At 37.2% G+C, this 20,998-nt stretch overlaps 2 protein-coding genes across 3 annotated transcripts; one reads left to right on the top strand and one right to left on the bottom strand.

The window, feature by feature from the left end:
- Positions 1-1,410: 1,410 nt before the first annotated feature.
- gtf2f2b (general transcription factor IIF, polypeptide 2b) lies at positions 1,411-20,192 on the bottom strand. 2 transcript variants are annotated; one of them, XM_053495956.1, is made up of 10 exons: positions 20,125-20,192; positions 18,561-18,624; positions 16,416-16,505; positions 16,199-16,272; positions 16,089-16,107; positions 15,679-15,823; positions 4,344-4,425; positions 4,156-4,255; positions 3,937-4,080; positions 1,411-1,694 (listed from the first exon to the last, which is right to left on the bottom strand). In XM_053495956.1, exons 1-10 carry the CDS (start codon positions 20,175-20,177, stop codon positions 1,563-1,565), a joined length of 903 nt encoding a protein of 300 aa, XP_053351931.1. In that variant the 5' UTR covers positions 20,178-20,192; the 3' UTR covers positions 1,411-1,562. The 2 variants fall into 2 exon arrangements, with proteins under 2 accessions (XP_053351931.1, XP_053351932.1); XM_053495957.1 differs by lacking the exons at positions 18,561-18,624; positions 20,125-20,192 and adding an exon at positions 16,717-16,756.
- kctd4 (potassium channel tetramerization domain containing 4) lies at positions 8,856-10,307 on the top strand. The gene has a single exon (XM_053495955.1). It carries the CDS (start codon positions 9,013-9,015, stop codon positions 9,787-9,789), a length of 777 nt encoding a protein of 258 aa, XP_053351930.1. The 5' UTR covers positions 8,856-9,012; the 3' UTR covers positions 9,790-10,307.
- Positions 20,193-20,998: the final 806 nt, after the last annotated feature.

Raw genomic sequence — 20,998 nt, 5'->3', positions numbered from 1 at the left:
GTTTTTTTTGGCCAAAATTGGCAGCCTTAAAGTATGTTTTACTGTGTATGCTCTTAGTTCCCAGCAACTGTTGTGTGTATTTCTCTTGGGTGAAAATATGCTTACATATTCCCCCCCCGGTACTACTGGACTATTAGAAGAACTTTCAACACAAGAGTCGTGACAGTGAACATAACACATATGAAACAATTGGAACCCTGCCAAAAATTGAACCCTTGACCACACCAAACACCCACACAGTAAGGAGGAGGATGGAGAGAAAAAGAGCCTAAAGATCACAGAAGAGATAACAAACCTTGAAACTTAAAAAAAAAAAGTTACTTTAAGAAGCTGGGAGAACAAGAACAAATAAGCCCTTTCTTAAAAGTATCTTGCAAAGTGCACCCAGACTTCACCAAGCATTATTGGAATAACACATGAAATCAAACGTTTTTGTTCATGCATACTATCTGCATGTTTGTTGACAATACTGATGTCTCATTAACAAGCGAGTCCTTTTTGTTGTTAACACCTCAGAATGATCCTTTCATTACACTGGTCAAATTACTGCCATACATTAAGCAAATAAAACAACGAAGGAGTTAGCTGAAACAATTTAAATTGGGTTAGGAACTGTAGAATGCATTATTAAGACCCGGAAGAATAGCGCTGAACCATTATCTTCAACAAAGAAATGTGGTCAAAAAAAATTTCTCTCAATGAACTGACTTAACATCTCTGTAGTCTTAAAAAAACCTCATCAGTGAGCCTAATTAGAAAAAAAAGCTTCAATTTGCTTTGGAGCATAAAGTTTAGACTTCGGAGCGAAAAGAAAAAAAAAAGTCTGATGAGTGCAGATTACCTGATAAAAGGTATCTGCACACAAGGAAAAACACCAGTTTTACTGCAGCATTAAAATATATGAAAATAAATGCCATTAAAAGAACTGGCAATTAAAATGTTTACAATCAGCACAAACAGTTAATGAAATACAAATCCATGGTCTTCAAAGACTTAAACTATATACTGCAATTAAAGATGATTTCGTAAATCTTATTTGTGCAAATGTCCAACAGTGCTATATAAATAAAACTGGGTTATAATTGAACCCTAATAAAAACCTACCTTTCAGCACATTCATGTAGTCAACTGAAGTCAGAAATCACCACATAATGCTGCAGAGCCTATACCTGACCAACTGAAGCACAACACTGCCTCCAGAGGCTTGTGCAGTGGCCACTATGCATGATGGGTGCATTGCTTCATGCGCTTCCCTCCTTACCCTGACTAATCCATCGTTCTGGAATAGGGTTCAGTGCTTCTACAACCCATTGCAGGAAATTAGTTATTTTGTCAAGGGCATTTGTCATAAATTATCAAGGTGCATCATCTTTAAAAGAAAAATTACACATACAAACATCTTGCTTACAAAAGTATACATTTATTTAAATTTTTGTTTAGAATTAAAAAAATCTAATGACATCAATTGCCCAAACAAAAGTAACTGGCAAAAATGAAAAAAAAAAAAATAATAATAATTAAACAAATAATGTGTTTTTATTGTATTTGTGCATCCAGCACAGTTATGACATCTTTTCATCTTCATTTTCCCCTTCTTGGTAGTGGCGATATTCTGGTTTCAGCTCCCAAGTGCTTTTGTGTGGCCCTCTGGGATTGTAAACTCCAATTTCACGCAGAATTTCTTTCAGGTAAATCTAGGAATGTTTCAACTGGTTAGAGTCATGTGCCATCCATAAATACAGCGCTATAATTAAGAAGCTTGTTAAAGAACCCTCACAATGACGATCATGCCTTTACAACACAAAACAATACAATACCTAAAGCTTTGCCCCCCATAAGGTGACTGGTTTGCAGCTGGCAAAAATGTTTATTCAAGCCTGCAAGAACTGGTGATGTCTGGAGTGAAGTTGTTCTGTCACCATGGCAACAATTTTCTCCATGAACACCATAAAAAGAGATGTGAACACTGCAGCCAGGGAGATTTTTATTATTATTATTTTTTTGTTTAAAGTTGCTTTTGAAACTATAAACAAAATCAGAGTTTCTGCAATAACCATTAAAAAGCAATTTACGTATGCCTATAAATGTCTTTGATGACAAATATGTAGCTATGATACAGTTAGACATTATATAATGTTCCTTAAATTTTTCACAAATGCCAATACTTTAACATCACTTGCTGATTGTTTCTTGAACTACAAGTGAACATGAGGCCTGGGATCTCAACTGCAACAAGGAAAGAGGTCATAGGATTTCCAGTGAGATATGAAGCTTATGCCAAGTTAAGTAACATAGAAGTGTTTAAGATACAATAGGCTACTCAGTTCATTCATTCCGTCATACTCAGTAAATGTTTTGTCAGGGACGTTCTGGGTTAAATTTATTAGTTTCTTTACATTAAAAAAATATATATTTAAAATAACTAGGAAAGCACGATCTCAAACAAAAGCTTTACTACTGTACAGTATACTCTTCATTGTATTTAGAGCAATTTGTTTTCATTAGAAACAACCACTGGAGGTCAGTAGCATGTTTATGACTTCTATAGGCTTTAAAATATTCCCTGCTCCTGATTAGTGTCATACTTCAGTCATATTGATATGAGTCATCTAACTTCATGACATTTACATCGCAAGCAGAAAGAAACTGAGACAATATTTATGTGGTAGTTATACTTGAGAATGGCAAGAACCCTTAACAATGATAATGCAATCAGAGATCAGAATAAAGCCCACCTGAGGAGACAGGCTATACTCCAGTCACGATGCATTACATTATGACACCAGTGACTACCGCAGTGCCTCTTAATTTTAACTCATTTTTGTCGTAAATACAAATATGACTTAGGTGCTCCTAAATAGTAAAGTCACTTCAATATTTTGGAATGTATCCAGCTGTGGCACGGTGGCTTAATGGTCATCATCTCACCCTCCAGGGTCAGGGGTTCGAATCTTGCTTGTGTGAGTCTGTGAGTGGTACTCTGGTGTTCTCCCACAATACAAAGACAAGTGGTATTTTCAAAATGCCCAGAGTTTCTGTGTATACCACACCTAGTGTCCCAAGTCCCTACACAGGATAAGTGGTATACATGGATGAATGGATGTTTCAGCCTTGTGATAAATTGGCATCACATCCAGTTTGTACTCCTAGCAGACTTTGGATGCCCCTCAGCTCTGACAAGAATAAAGAACTATTTAACCGAAATAATGAAATGTATTAGAATATATGTTAAGAAAGTTATATTTACTGGTAATTTAAAATGAAGCACTTGCAGGTTAGTGTGCTTTAATACTTACAGCTGCAAACAAAAATCAAACTGACTATCAATTAGAAAGCACACTAAACCAGCACCTGAAGGGTAAAATGGATTCAGGAATTTGGAACTCATGCACACATAATCAAAACAACCATCTCATCCGGAGGTCACATTCAGAAACCAATTAAATCACTGCCCTGCATTACAAAACCCAGAACTATTTTAAGACACATTTTTAAACTCGCTTCACCATCTATTGGCTCACATCCATTACAGACCTGCGGTGATTGCAAAAGCCCAGAGCTACAAGCCTGTGGGGTGTAAATCTATAGTTACAGAATATGCATGTACACAGCTTCTCATCAATCGATTACATACATTATAAATTATACTTTCTTTAATCACTTCTTTAAAAAAATAAAGCTCTAGGAATTCATGTGAAGAAACAATACTATTACACTATGTCAGTTTTATGTCATGGAGAGCTACTGCCATATAGAGCCTTGTTTTTTCCTGCATTACATTTAATTTACATCAGGTGTATTACTCAAGGTGAACTGTTCCTTTTCCATGACTCTGACTGGGTACTGGAGTCTGACACCCCAGGTTTAGAATAATTATTTTTAAGCATATTATTCGGCCACATGGGTCTGACTCAGGACTCACAAACACTGACTCACCACAGGTTGCTTAGTGATCTCCACCAAGTCTTTAATGTTGTAAAACTGGTGTTTCTCGAAAGCAGAGAAGAGCATTTCCAGAACTTTCTGCTTGTCAGCCCTGGCTCTCTTGCCCTCCTCTTTTTTTTTCTTCTCATACTCCATCTATAGGCAGAGAACTCACATAATTAAGTGTATAAAAGTAAAACACAAACAAAAAAAATACAGAAGTACACATACATTATTCGTGTGATTAGACACAGGTTTGTAATTGGTGGTAATTGCTTTTTCCAGTTGCTGAGACAGTCGGAGTGGCTTCATTGATTTCTCGATCTGAAGCCTGTAAATAATATGCTCGTTACTAACAAGTTAACTTTCTATTTCTGGATACTGAGTACTTGTTTCTATACACCACTGGACATCCTCACTTCTTTAACTTCATGTAGCTCTCACTGACTGCAGGTCTGCATTCAGCACGTTGTACCACCATGCCTTCGAGTGTAATCTGGTCTTCGAAGCAGAACAAAACATACAATGTGTTAAACATACAATAAGTCCATTATGTCTTGCATAAACAAACTCCAACATCAACTTTGCCAGAAAGCTCTGCATTTTCAACATCAACTTGTACCATGAATACATAGTGCCACTCGATTATATTAGGAAGAGACGTAGCGAACAATGTAGACTTTTTTTTTTTTTTTTTTTTAGAAACAAGCACCCTCAATTGTAGTGTTGGCGTACAACCCCTTTTCAAAATTCAACTTGACATTTGCAATCTTTCGTTTCAGGCAGGTACTTTTTATGCTTCAGTACTTATGTTTTGCAGTTTTATTAATAATGGTCTGACAAAACAGTGATAAACTTAATCGAGCCTCCCTGAACTTTGTATAAAATCCTTTTTACTCATCAGCTCGCTTAGTGAGACTGATCATCATCAACCCCCCGCTGGCCCTGTATACCTTCACTGATTGCAAGAAAACACACACATATGTACCTCAAGCTCACCCGACCCTACACAAATCTTTATATAAAGTTTATTAGGTTCTACTCTTTTTAATGTGAAGCCCTTATCTACACTACTGTACAGTATGTGTATCTGTAGTCTTGTAATTGAATGTTTTAATATTTAATAAAAGTAAGTGTTCATGTATCAAACAATGCCGCAAAAGGTCATGGTTTCAAAGGCTCTCTGGTCCAACAGAAACCCTTTTAACAGCATCACAATTTCACCCACAAAATCCATCAACGGTCTTGCACACAATTATTAGCAATTACTGACTGATGAGTGCAGAAGTACTTGTTGGAGTGACTTAATAAATACACCCACTACTATTTTGAAGCATCCATTTGCCTCAGAGTTACACATGGTTCAGCAGCACAAGAGACCATGCAGTTTGGTTTTGGGGAAATAAATACACCTGACTGTTCCTGTGCTTTAATGTTGCACAAAAATGATCATAGAAACAATATCTGAAAGTCCTCCAGTTATGTAGCAAAAGGTATTCACATGTTGAATGGAGTTGGGGGTGGTGTAGGCTGTGGGCTGCCAAACCGCTGCTGAGATGTTGGCAAGGTTAGAGGTCAATCTTCCGCCCCCTCTCAGGTTACCATCCATTCGGTTCTGCCTTGGCTCAAAACATCCAAACATCCTGAGCCATCTTTTCTCTCTCTCTCTCTCTCTCTCAACCCCCACTTACACCAACCTGTGTGCACCAGTGCCTTGAATCCCCAGACGTCTCAGCTAATTTGCATATGACTGCCAAAGACAAGCATTTCAGAGCAATCTGGTGTATTTTCCCAATCATTTCCATCAGCTAATTGAGTTGTCACATCTTTCTGTACAATATATGGCATATACAGAGCTTTGTGATAACATTTTCAGTGGGTTATTTATGCCTCACAATTAATCTGAGAGACAATTTCTCACTTTGGATTGTTTTTGGCACCCACTTTTAGCTGTGAATATTGCTCTCTTGTGTTTCAAGCTCAAACTGTAGATGCTGAGGAGAAGGCGGGGTGTCAACCATACTCAGGCATATAGAACTGAAAATATGGAGAGGGTTTGTGAAACACTGTTGTGAAACACCGCAGGCATCAGAGCAATCTCAGTTGGAAAAGGTGGAGGCAATCTTTATCATCTGTGTGACATTTTCTTTAGAATGTCTTAACTCTTGTTGCCACCCACCACCTCCATATTATGCAATGACGGTCAACTGTAATTTGCAGTTTCAAATGGCAAATGTCTCATGTAAAAGTCTTTCCTCCAACAACTGCCAATCAAGTGATTTAACCAACACCTCAGCAAACTATGAATAATTTAACAGCGTTACCATTTATAGAAAAATCTTGGCACAGCAAATAATGCATGTGCACTATAATTATCATTAATTACCCTTAAAACATTTAAATTTAGAGTGACATCTACTCACATGTATACTCAGTTTTAAGGGAAAGTATTAAGAAAAGCACTTCAGCTGACCATTTTCAATACATTGTAACTTAATAGGAATATTTATATTCATGACATGCATTGTGAAATTTATCACAATACACAGTGATTCGCTAACATCCCCCCCAACAGCTGTAATTAATTGCAGCTCTGATGAGCTGTTACTTATTGCTCTGGAGCAGTTTTAAAATCTAGGTTAATACATAGAATGGCACCTAAGGATCCTACACTTTAATATACAGAACAAGCAGATGTAATGTAGAGAGTATTAATTTAACAGCATCAAGTGCCTCTCCACATTAAGCATGTATATTTTACAAGTGGTTTTAAAAGGCTTTCTATAAACATGAGTTAATCAACGTATGGTCAGCTGTACATTACCATCAGACGTGAGAGCTAGACACAGCCTCTACAACCAGGGATCTTTCCACAAGTCTAGTCATCCATGGAATTGACTGCGTGCCTGAAATACTCTTAAGTCAAACCGGGAGAAAACTATTAAAGAAAAGCTATTTAAAACTTTTGACCTTGCTCTTTGGATCAATTCAAAAATCAATTAATCTGTTAGTTACAGTGCTAATTCAATAGAAATTAACCAAATATTTGAATCACTAGTTCTTGAAAGAGCCCATAGTACTCTTTCAATAAAATAGCCTTAACTATTCCAATTAAAAGCACAGTAAAAATATGTATGGAGGGTGAAACAACTTTTCAGATTTTAAACTTTTGCTTGAAAGGAACAGAGCAATCCTAAAGGATTTTATATACTACACGAAGTTTGTCACACTCTTGCCTGGCTATGTTAGTCTTTAACAAAATAAGTCTCTTCGATCCCAACCAACGAAATTCAAAATTAAGTTCAGAAAAACAAACTTTATTCTGTGCATAGTATTAGCAAAGTCATTCTACTAAAGTCTGTTCACTTGGCATCATCTTGGCAACACGTGTGAGCAGCTATTTTCGGTCAAGTTCCAGACTCGTATGTACTTGAATGGAATGAAGCATACAATAAACAAACTGATAAAACATTTCAAATGTAAATGCCAAACAGTTGTTGGTCTCAGGATCTAATAAATAAATGTGCAAGTATTGTATAGTTTTTGGCTCCCATAACACTGCATTTTCACAGTTTCTCCAGGTACAGTGCATGTGTGTTTCAAACATACTATGTAAGAAATACATTTTCACTGCTGAGTATTACGCACTGCATTATTCATATTTGAAGCAGTGGCCTGACTCTATTCATATCATATCTAGGACAACTCTCATCTCCTACTGTACTCTGACAGTATGTAAATAGCTTTACTACTCATTTTTAAATCTTCTTTGAGAAATGCTGACTCAAACTTCTTAAAAAGCTGAAGAAAGGCACTTGAGATATACTACTTATTCGCACCTGAGAGATCTAAAAAAGAATCTTAACGTGCATTTTATATGCATTCCACATATAGCACATAGTCTTCTTGATGTAGAAGAGCTCAGCCCTCCTGACCCAAGGCAAGAGAGATAATTTAAATTGACTGACAAATTATCACTGTTGACAGACACAGCTGACAGAGATACCTCAGTGGCCAAGAGCAGAGAACAACGCCAGAGACACATTAACACAACGGTCTGTATAAAGGCATGTCTCCTTAGCGACAAACAGACGTTGCTTAGGCTGGCTATTATCGTCAGCCCACAATCGTATGGTAATATTGCAAGAAATATTGAGTCCTAACCTTGGGACCGTTTTATAGACTAATGACACAGTGTAGTGTCTCTAGAGTAACATATTTTAAACCAGCTTGAGGTCAATTACATGCCAACTACTTCCTCTTGGAAAGTTATAAATCAAAGCCTCTACTTTAACTGATTATCAGAGTATGAATAATTAAATTTCTTACCAGGATGCATACACAAATCATAAAGAAGATGCATCCTTTTCCTTTTAGGCCTTCTTAAAATGTGTGATGCATTGGATACACTTATGCCTTCCGAAAGATGAGAAACAAGTCATTTACATAAACATGCCAATGCGCTGTTCTCGATCTGGCCATGCTTATTTATAAAGCTGCCAATAGTCACTAGAAGTACACAATAAGAACAGATGGCCTTCTGAAGAAAAGACTGACAAATGAGAACTAAAATGTGTGTAAACTTTAACATCAATATATCACCTTTTTTCCAGTGGTTAGGTTTAAGCCTAATATATTAGACTGGGTCTATGCTGTTTGGCCAAGTTCTCTTGGCTCACAATCTACTGCTGAGCTGATGATGTCTTTTATCAGAACCGCAGGAGTGCTAATTGCTGAACCAGAGCAGCACATCGGCGTGGAGAGGTGATTAAATCCAGGCTTTAAAGTGGAGAGGAGGCAGGGCTTCTCTCTCTCTCTTTTGCTCTCTCCCTCATCCCTCCCCTGACGCAGACAAGCCCACCCTTAACAGCCCTCCTCCTCCTCCTGCAAGTGTGTAAGCGTTTGTGACTGTGCTCCCATGCTCATGTATGTGTGTTTGTGTGGCTGCGAAAGGCTCCGGCACTTGCTGGCAGGGCTCAGTGCTCCCGCGCTCAATGCCAGCTCCACTGCTATTTGCTTGCTCGCCCGCACACACGCAAACACACTCCTCCCCCCACACACTCTGTCAGGCTGGGCTCAGGAAACGGCATGGAATGGAATCTCAGAAGGATGGAAAGCGAGCTAAGGCAGATCAATCCGGACTTGCTGCAGCCCAGCAAGAGCTTTAAGAAGCCCTCCTCGGGTACCATCACCCTCAATGTGGGGGGTTATTTGTATGCAGCACAGCGGCAAACTCTAGCCAAACACCCTGGCTCTCTACTTGAAGAGATTGTCAGTGGTAAGAAAGCCGTGCAGCATGTAGACTCCATGGGCAACACGTTTATCGACCGTGATGGGCCTGTTTTCCGTCATATTTTGAATTTCCTGAGGACCGGAGAATTGATCCTGCCAGATGACTTCAAGGAACTGGCACTTCTACGACGTGAGGCTGACTTCTACCGGCTGAGTGAGTTGGCCCAAGCGCTGCAAGAGTGGGAGCAGCAACAAGCTGGTCTGCGAGAGCCTGCCTTTCTAGAGGTGACTGACAGCCATGAGCGCTCACATGGCCTCAAGGTCTACTGCAGTGATGCAACCTTCATTGAGAAAGTCAAAGCACGCCTGGTGCAGATCTCCAAAAGTCGCCTGGATGGCTTCCCTGAGGAGTTTGTGGTCTCGTCCAATATCATTCAGTTCCGACACTTCATCAAGTCTGAGCAGGGTTCACGCCTGGTGCTCAAGGAGGACAGCACCTTCCTGTGCACTCTGGAGACGCTCAAGCTTGAAACGGTCATGATGGCTCTTAGAGCAGGCTTTCGTCTGCTCACCTGCCTGGACAGTAGTCGAGGATCGGTAGTGCAATGTGAGGCTTTGCACTTTGTCAAGTGACCCAAACCAGCACACAAGTACCCATCAACCCTCATTGATGTTTCTAGCCATCAGCACCCGGACCTGCACTGTATTTACAAGAGAACATTCTGCAATTTATGCTGCTTCTGCGTTCAGCCAGCTCTTACTAACCAGCCTTGAGAAGTAAAAAGAGGTGTTATGTATTGTGTTTTCTTCTGGTATACTCTGTAATCTTTACATTGACAAAAACTTAAAAAAAAAAAAAAAAAGCTTTTTTTAAGCAAGACAAAGAGTATATGGATAATGGTTTCTGGACTTCAATGTATTAAAAAAAAAAACAACTTTCAACATTTTTCAAAAATCTATTTAGATAACAGGAACTGGTTCAGAACAGATTACATAGGTACAACTACTGTGATGTCTGATCAACAGGTTGAAATACATAATGCATGTGCAAATACTATTCCTGTTTGGAAGCAAATGTTGTAATTGCTGGTGTTGTGAAACAGTAAAGTCAACAGCAAAGTCTTATTCAGAACCTGTGAATGTTTTGCATAATAAAGAGTATAAATAGTAAATTGTATTTCATACCTTATTTAATGTTTGCTTTATTAGCTGATTAGCTTGTTTTTAAAAGAGTACAGTAAATTTGTACAATAATACATTGGCTATATACTGTATGTAAAAGTCATTCAGAGACTGTATACAACATTAGAGACACTCAGAGTTGAATCGGTTCAAAAAAGACATGTAAAATTATTCTCAGAGTAAGACTGTAGTTTCTGTCTTCAGTATGCCCTAAATAAGTCTAAGTATGACCTAAAAACAGGGGACCATTTTAAATGATCATTAAATTTCTCCTCAAGCACTGATCCTAATTTAAAGCAGCCAAACTTAAACTTTTACAAGAACCCATCTTTTGAAACTAACTATAAATACAACCATCCATGTACACGTGGATCATATTAAATATTGTTTAATGTGACAAGAGCATTCAATATGCTTATGCTGTCTGACATTTCTTTTGTCAATATTTGATCCATAACAGATACTATTCTTGCTGGTTTCTTCAGCTTTTTCTAACTGCCAACATATAGCTCAAATCGAAAAGCAATGCTTTTGTTATTAATGAAACATATCTCCATACAGCTATAAATACCAAAACACATAAAATACTGGTGAATGTTGAATACATTTGTTTGATGCCAGCATAAGCTTGGTTACAGCCCAAAACCAGCCTTTTTCAAATGAAGTAACTTTGGACATATGGCTACACCCACAATAAGGCAGACTGCTTCTTCACACACGAAAATACATCTGTTTCCATAGAATCAGTCCTGCACCCATCTCCAGATAATGAGTCACAATGAATAGTTGACACTTGAGGATACAGAATCATACCCATCCGCACAGTTTGTTGTGAGAACATCAAACTGGGTTTCATTTTTAATTGCAGATAAGGGTCATTCATTTTTGATGAGAGACTGTGGGGCTTATTAGCCCTTATCCATGCCTGATGATGCATCTCTAACCCGCAGGCATCAGGGCAACTAACACCTTGTGGTGTGTGTAGGGGTGGGGGAAGCGGGTCGAGCGCATTTATTTCAGATGTAAGAGCCATTAACTGCTCAAATATTCATGGATTAGTCTCACATGCAATTGCTGCCAGGCAAGACTCCTACATTACAACAAAAGCCCACTGATTCTTATCAAGTGTTCCAGGGGCGACATGACTAACATCGTTATAATAATTAATTGGTCAAGCTACCATGTGAATTTAAGGTAGCACATAACCTTGCGGGATCTCCTAAAAGCAGGTTTATCTCTACACAGAGGGGCAGTCAGGATAAAGATGTGATTTGATTTCTTTCCCTATACAGTATTTACATAGTAAGGTTTTTACCTTGCATAAATTTAAGGCTATCACCATTTATAGGTAGACAAAATCTTTTAATTCCCTCATTCATTCCAGTATTAATGATTTATCTCACATTTGCACTAAGCAAACGGACAAATATTACGAACCACTAAATCAGATAAAAATACAGACTACATTTCTGTAAAATGTCTAGTGGTCTTACCAAGCTTAGGAAAAGCAAAAAGCCTCCCCACTCAGTTGAACCCAAGTTTATAATGAGAAATAAACATTTAGCTTTCTGGGTTTTAGAAGAAAACTCCTTACAAAATAAACTGATTGTATATTACATGAAAATTGCTCAAACCAAAACAGAATTATAAAGTAACTGCATATTACTTCAGATGATCTTAACCAAAACTGCTTCTCCTACAGGAATCTTTCAAAAATGGAAACTGCATATAAATACTAGGGGAACCAAAATCTTAAATGGAATCTTTAACACATTTAACGTTGTGTGTTGCATTGATAATGGGAAATGCTGGATGGGTGAGAATAGACAAGTGTGGAAAAATACAAACCCTTAAAATGAAGCTCATAATAATCATCATGATCAAAATTATCTTAGCTTCATAATTATTACATTGTATTCTTAGCTCTGCTATATCTAATAATAATCAAGTTTAACAAGGGTGGTTTCACTGAGATTAATCTGACAAAGTAACAAATATGTAATACTACTGTTTTCGTACTGCACAACTGAAATGAGTAATTCCTGACCAATATTCTACTACATAAACTTACTGAACAACACGGTCATGATCAAGAGACATCACCCCTAGAAACCAACCACACACTGACACATTTGATCATTTTGCAGCCACAAAGCTAAACATACTGCATCACCTTTTGCCTATATTTATGAACTGTATAATAATAGGTAGCTTTAAGTAGACAGCAACAATCCTGACAATGTGGGTGGCTATATGCTAATAAAGAGTCTCTAATTAGCTATTCTTGAAATGTATCTCTTTAAAGCATGTTTCAGGTTAATGGTGTTCTCCAAACAATAATAAAAAAAAAAGACAGTGGCAGTTAAAGCCCCACCTTCTGTACTAATTATCTCAGTCATCTGACTCCTCTTATTATATTCCCTTCTATTTCAGGTCACAGAGAGGGAAAAAACTTACTGTGTGCATCATCATTTATGACTTTTTATGAACCCAGACTTCAATACCTGTTGTTTTAAATAAAGACTGTAATTGTGAAACGCCTCTCGATGCATGTGTATGCTTCATCGTTCTGCTCTTGTATGACCTGGCAACTGACTATATGCGCCTACGTGAGTCAAGGAAAGTTGACTTCCCAGCCTGTCATTGGTTGAGAGGCAGCACCGTTAACAAGCAGCATCTCAGATTTGACTGTGACACCTTATTAAAGTGCCTGAGGCACATCCATTCACCACACACGCACACCTAACAGCCACATAGATTGTCTACTTCTTTAAGAGGAAAAAAAAACCCACTGAACCCAGCACTGCTTCTTTTGCAAATGCCTGCCAAAACACATACTGTATATACATTCCTAAATTTAAACTCTATTTTGAACGTGAGGCTCTCAAAATGTGTGTGTGTGCGCGCGCAGAATTGGAAAAGTCTAAGAGAAATAAACACTAGGCAGCTTCCATTCTAGCCAATCGTCATTCATTTAGGACAACCATAAAAGTATACAGTAGAGATTTTTGCAATTTCGCAACCGAAGAGGTTCGATAGAAAATAAGTGTCAAGCTCTAAAATGATGGGTGTTTAAATTTGATTCTTGTAATCTGGTAAAATTTTTCATACAAATAGCTTCTTGAAATATGGAATAAAACTTCACTTGCCAAGCAAAACCTGATCATTTTACACTACACAATGACTACAAAAGCTACAGTATAGTGCAGCTATGCATTAATTACCTTAATAGTTCAAGCTAAATTTATCCAGCCAATCCAAAATCATTCAGTTTTTATTGGAGGCTTTCTTCTTTGTAAAACCTGAAACCTGGTTACTGTAGTTTTGTATGCATGAAAAAAAAAATGGTATGTCTAGATTTTCTAAGAAATCTTTAGTGTTCGGCAGGTTTGAGGGCTTATGCTCCGTAGCATTTGATGTGTTTTCAAGTGTTTTTCACCCTGAACTACTTCAATTCATAACTTGCATGGAAAAATATTCCCCCTCCCTTACCACCCCCATAGGCCAGAGAAAGCTTTTAACTGAAGCGAGAGCCTCTATTCATTGTCAACTTCGGTGGCTATCCTGTTGCTTAGCAACCACTTAATCAATACCTGCGGCTTGCAAGAGCTAGGCAGACGGCTGCAAAAAATATTCATAAGCAACGAGAACAAAAAGAGAACTACTGCTTAAATTCCACAATTTGTTACATTTGCTTTCAGTCATTAGCTATTTATGCTTAAAAATCCACAATTAAATCACACATCACATCAGTGTATTAGATTTTTTGATTGTTACCAAACACATCACAGTGAAGAAAAGAATGGTTGTGGCTTTGCAATAATACCAGACACAAATAAGGTTGAAAACAAACTCAGACTCTGGTGTAAGACGTGCAAAATTTGTAGAATCGTTTGTATCTAAAACTTCTAAATATGTTTAGGTACATCACCTTGTACTATAAAGGAACAGATATTTTTGGGCTTTTGGAGGCATTTCAAATACACTACTCTGAGCTTTAGCCAACTGGTATGCATCTCTTAAAGAAAAACTTCAACCTAAAGCATATTAAATATAATTATATTGAAATATTTGCAATATAAAATGTCTTTATAGATTCTAGTGATATTTGGTGGTGGATGCAGCATGTTGCTAGTGCAGATAGAATGTAGTTTAGCAAGTGGAAAAAACATTATTCCACCGGGCTCAACCATATGTGATAATCAGCTTTCACTGCTGGCTACTTTTCTTACTTACAATTTCTTTTTAGCAGTTTTCACAGACTGATTATCAAAAGCAAGAAAGATAAACTCTGAACTCTAGAAGGCATTTAGCTATATAGTTAATTTGCTCCTAGTTAGGGGGCACTGTGGACCATTAAATCAAGCAATATCAAACACAATGGCTTTAAATGAGGATAGCATGCCAGTTGATGCTTTGCAACCTTACCTGTTTGAGTAATGCAGATAAGAAAGTGAGCGCACTGGACAGACCAAAGGATTAATATGCTACATCTGTCTCTTTAGGCAAAGATGATATTTCACACTTGCAAGTGGCAGAATGATATTGTAAATAATGTAGGAAGCAGGCCAAAATGAAAACAGAAGAACATGCCAATGAAAAAAAGTTTAAATAAAAAATATCAGAATGTTAAACATCACTGAATATCACACATGAATATTCATATGGATGCCTTTCATGGTATATTTTTCCTTTAATGGCTACTCTGCCATACACCCCTACTGTCCACCGATCAGCAATAACATTAAATTGATTAACATTAAAAATACATAGGTTTTGGGTTCCACTTGTACCACCTGGACAGCTCTGGCCCCATGCAGCATGGCTCCACAGGGCCACAGAGATTATGCTGTGGTGTCTGGCACCTGAACACTGGCAATGAAGCCTTTGGATGCTGTAGGTTGTGGGGTGAGGCCTCTGTGGATCGGACTGATTTGTCTGGCGCATCCCTAGAGGGTCAATCAGATCTGGGGAGTTTGAAAGCCGGGTCAGCAACCTTTTGCTCTGTGCCTACTGGGTTCCATGTACACAGGGTTGTCCTGATGCCTTTCTTTCGTGGCCAGCATTGACTTTTACCAGCGTTTTTGTGCTACAGTGGCTTTTCTGTGGGTTCGGACCAGTTGGGATAGTCTTTGGTCCCCAAGGCAGCCTTGTGAGCCCTGGGTGCCCACAATCCTGTCATCAGTTTACTGGTGTATAGTTGGTAATCAATGTCTTTCAGTTCACCTGGCAGTGTTGATGTTATGGCTGATCAGTGTATATTCTACTAAAATAGGTAAGAGATATAAAACTTTTTACTGACTTCTATTTCCATCAGAAATATTTGATGTCAATGCTCACCTGAGGAGCTCTCAGTAAAGACAGCCAGGGTCTGACCCCCCACACTATGCATGGTAAATGGATGTTCTCTGGGTGCTCTCACAGACGTGGTCTTCTCCCCCGAATGTTCAATCACACTTAGCTCTTCATTTAGATTGAACGACACCTTAGAAACATTATGTCACATAAACTGTTATATTCTGTAGAAGAGTCAAATGCATTGTCCTAGACTTCAGAGGGTATAATAGTCCAACACGTTGGAATATATTTCACATCCTCTCTTTAAATTAATCTAATTTAACGCTAACTGTTAAACATCCAATTTTTTTTTTGAAATTTTTAAGTTAAATGTTACTTTGTTTATTTATTGACATATTAATGAATAAAATGGGCGCTTTAAATTGATATTGAATGTGTGTTAAAATACTTACCATTGTTTTTCCTTGTTGTCTTGTACAGGTTAAAAATAAAAGGTGAAAAAGATTCAGTTAAAAACGTAGTACTTAATGAACAGGCAATGTATAAGGGAGATTATGCCTACTTAGTTATTTTAAGCTTGCCAACTTCTCCTCGTCCAGATGCTTTGCCCCACTGTTGTGAAAGATACTTGGGAATCTAGTGGGGAAAACCAACATGTTTGGAACATTTATTATTTATAACATATTATTATTTAGGTATTTTCTTTTATATAATCACAAGTACAGCAATTAATAGTCTACCGAATTGTAATAGTGTAAACTAAAAGAGACTGTGCGAACCTTCACTAACCAAACGCCGGTGTTTTGTTTGGCTCTTGTTAAATCGACGTCGCGGCCCTTATCAGACATGGCTGCAGCCTTCCAGCTTCTCTATGGATGAAATGTGCCTGAGAAACGCCTTAGAAATGCCAGTGATCACTTAAGTTTACGCTGCTAGGATTATGTGTTTGAGACATGGCCCAAAGGGTGCAGTGTGTATATATACTGACACCTTGTGGTCATTTTGAAGCAAATTTTAGCACAAACAAAACTCAAGAAGCTGTATATATATATATATAACCAGTCTGAAGTTTGAACATACCTACTTATGTGTTTTTTCTTATTATTTTCAACATTGTTGATGACAGCTTGGCACGATCATGGCATTCTCTTATCAGATTCACCTGGAAGATTTTTTTTCAATTCACAGGTGTGCCTTGTCAAGAGTTAATTTTGACATTTATTGCCGTTTTAATGTGCTTTAGACCAGCTTTCTTGAGGGTGGGTACAGAGTCAATAGCCCTATTAGTGCTACTACAAATCCACAATATGACAAGAAACACTCAGTTAAGTAAGGAGAAAGACAGTCCATCATTGCTTTAAGAAAGTAAGGTCAGTCAATTGTAAAGATCTCAAGAACTTATTAAATGTATCTCCAAGTGCAGTCTCCAAAATCATCAAACGCTATGATGAAACTGGCTCTGTTCCAAAAAAGGAATGCTAAGAGCTACCTCTGCTGCAGAGGATAATATTTTTATTTTATTTTTTTTTAATGATCAGCCTTAAACCTTGCTGATTTACAGCACCTCGCATTAAAGCCCACATAAATGCTTTGGAGCAAAAGACATGTTTCAACATCCAATGCGTGATGGAGTCAGGCCTTCATGGTCGAATTGCAGCAAAGGACCATTACTTCGAATGAACAATAAGTAGAAGAGACTTGCTTGGGACGAGGAATGGACATTAGATCAGTGGTAAACTGTCTTTTGGTCTGATGAGTCCAAATGTGAGAGTTTTGGTTCTAACTGTTATTACCTTTGTTAGATGTAGAGTGTGTGTGATGCGCCTATTGCTCTGGAATATGGTCAGTCTGGACTCATAAGCCCACATGACATTTTTTCCATTGCTTTAAAGTCCAAATCTTTATGCTTTCTGGTAAGTTTTAATTAGCCTTAATAGCAAATAGTTTTCATAAGGCCACACAGCTGTCCCTGTTCCATTTTTATAAGTTCTTATCACTTTGTGCATGTGAAAATGCACTTAATTTTCAAATTCATAATAGCTTTCAGTTTTTATGATGCATTTTCACCAGCATTTTAAGCTACGTTTACGCTGTCAGTTAAATGTGACCCAATTCCGATTTTTTGCTCATATGTGACACATATTGAATATGTTCAATGTCTGATCTACATTCATAATATTTTTTTCAACCACATTTATTCCAGGTTTTAATAATGTGTTGGAAAGATCAGTTAGACAGGTAGTATATTTGCCAATTCTCACACTAAATTAATTTACCATATCCATTAATTTGCCTTATTCAGTTATAAACCCCTAAAGATTGTATGTAGACGGCTAAAAACTAACAGGAGATTACTTGGGCTTCAGGCTCATGTCAGCCAACAGGTGGCAGCCATGAACACAATTATTTTCTAGGGCTTTTCAAAAAAGCAGCTGGAATTCTGTTAGAGAACTGAAAATCTTTTAAATAGTTAAGGGCTACACTTGCCCTTTTACACTATAACACTATGGACTATAGAGTTATATACATCATAAAATACAGACTTTAGACTTGGGTCCATAAAACAGAGCTTTTCAGTCCACATTCACCTTTCATCAAATACTTATTAGTTAAGGAGCTCATCTGAAACATTGAAGATGCATAATGAAAGACTGCTGAAATAATCTTGACTTTAATAGAAGAATAGAACTGATTCAGTTTCCGAGAAACACATTTAGAGACATACATTGATGTTTTTCCACCACTAATCAATACATTAATCAGCATCAAGGTGGGATGGTGATTTAGCAGTTAGGACTTTTGCCTCATAGCTCTGGGGTCCCCAGTTTAATCGAAGCTTGAATAACTGTGTGTGTGGCATCTTAGTCCAACTGGCTAACTCTAATTTTCCTTTGTGAATGTGTGGGTGCAAAGTATGTGCTTACCTTGCACCCAGTGTTATTGGTATAGGTGTCAGATTTACCACAAGCTTGACCAATAAAGTATTTCCTGAAGCAAAAGAAATAATCATTACCATAAGTACATGCATAAAAGCACACAATCTAATTAAAATATGATATGGTATAAGTTACTGATGAGTGGGATATACTATATAACCTTATAACTTAATTACCTAATTATATACTATACAAGAAGTCTGGCTAAATTCTTAAAATTAATGATCTTGGAAAAACATTGGCTTGATCAAACTGTACCGACAACCTAATCGGCTTAATCAGGAACACAAAGAGTTGCATTTGAACAGGAGAAAAATTAAGTGTAGTAATGTTAAAAAATACAATTGATGGAATATTCAATTGGTGGCTCCACACTAAAACAGTATTTGATTTAAAACTGTTCTACATGATTGTGACTTAAAGATTTGGACACTATGCTTATAGAAGGAGTTTTCTCATTAGTGTCATTCAATTACTGTTCATTAGAGTCATTCCTTTATACATTTAATTGTGTCTGCACATTCTTTTAACATACAGTAATTCAAGATTTTAGTTTTCTTTTGTGTATTGTTCTAAGCTGACTGTAAATGAAAATTATCAACAATGCACAAAGTATTTCCACCATGTTGCTGCTTAAAATCATCCTCAAAAAATATTTTCTAAAGCAACTTTTTCGATCAAATCTTTCAATTTACCACTGAGATATTTGTAGGTGTCTTGAGCAGTAAATGCATTTAAAAAAATTCGAAATAAGACATTTCTGATGTTTACCCGCACAGAATATACTATTGCACAAATAATTCACAATTATTTACTGGTTTTAGTTTGGACTTGAAAAGGTAGCATAAAGAGTTCTCGCTCTTCCCACAAACCTTACGACTACAATAGCTTACTTCACAAAATGTGCAGGCAACAGTTCCATCCCCTACTTCACTTAAATCCATAAACATTTTTATTATGCACAGAGGCTCTTATGTCTGTGGTGAACACCCACAGTAAAAGAATAAAAGTGCAACAAATGCACTATTTTGCTGTCTAGCCTTAATCCAAATCCCCAAATTACACAAAGCAGGGACTCAACACTAGGCTGCATTATTTTATCTAATCATAAAGATACTCTAATAAATGTTTATGAACTAAAAACAGAGTACAATGTTGAAATCAAGCATAATTGTTCAGGGGGACAATAGCACTCTGTTTGTTTTTCTGAGAAGTGCCAGTGTGATTTAAAGCTGCTGACAGCACCAGACGCTTACATTGCAATTGTCTTTCTCTCTCTCTCTCTCTCGCTCGCTCTCTCGCTCGCTCTCTCCCCCTCCATCTCTCCCTTCCTCCCTGACATTTGTATGGATGGGTACTCGCCTGTCTACCTGCCTTTCACAAATGCCACACAGCTAATATAGTGTTTTCTTTTCCTCATACTTTTTGTTTAGGGTTGAATTCGTATCAAACTCTATTTTATACACTTCAGTCAATACAGTTCTGGTCCAAAGACAGAGAATATGCATCAGCTGTAGGTCAATCCATATCACTTCTGAGCAAAGAAACCCACCAGTGGATGCTGGCAGTGATCTTTGCCTTGTTGAGGTGTAAAGATCTTTTCATTATCAGCCCTCACTGAACATGACCTCCCTTGAAGAGTCCCTGAGGAGAAAGCACCTGTTTCATTTAGCAGTATGGTAAGACTGGGCATATAATTAACATCATATTCAAAAGAAAATGTAAGCTTGAAAGGATTTAAATTAATAAAAGATTGTAAAAAAAATAATAATAATAAGAAGAATTATAATAAATCTTAAATACATTTTAATAAATAATTGCATATATGCACTTTTATTAAATATTTAAATGTATTTATCAAATGAAATTGCCACAAGTAATTCCCCTTTGCCTGTCATCAAAATTACACTGCCATTTAACACTTTTTCAAGCAATAAAGCAATACTTCCATCACGGCCATTACTAAAAACAGTTACAAGATATTATAAGAGCTATGTATTACTGCACTAAATTTCGGTTACCTTTTTTTACTTTAATATTAATGTTACAATATTTGCTCCATCTATAACAAAAACAACCAAATAAAGAAAGTGTCAGAAATATCTTTTGGCAGTTTACACATTTACAGTATGAGTGACTATATTCAGGTGGGAATAAAACATGTCCATTAACATGGGTGTTACTGTGCTGTGGCCTTTGCCAAGCACAGTAAAAAATCAAGCCTTGATCTTTAAAAGTGGTTGCCTATCCATTAACTCTATGATTTAATGTATCTTACTCAAGCATTAAACCCAGGATTTTTTTCACCATCTTTTAGATATATTGAGTCAAAGGCTATTTATATTTTTACTCCCAATCCAAACAGAAGGATGGTACAATCAATAATTGTTTACTTAAAAAAGAAATTGTTTTACTATGTGTCTGAT

The sequence above is a fragment of the Clarias gariepinus genome, chromosome 5 (assembly GCF_024256425.1).
Source record: "Clarias gariepinus isolate MV-2021 ecotype Netherlands chromosome 5, CGAR_prim_01v2, whole genome shotgun sequence".
Taxonomy (NCBI): domain Eukaryota; kingdom Metazoa; phylum Chordata; class Actinopteri; order Siluriformes; family Clariidae; genus Clarias; species Clarias gariepinus.
The sequence above is the reverse complement of the archived record's forward strand: the minus strand, read 5'-3'. Positions and strand labels throughout refer to the sequence as shown.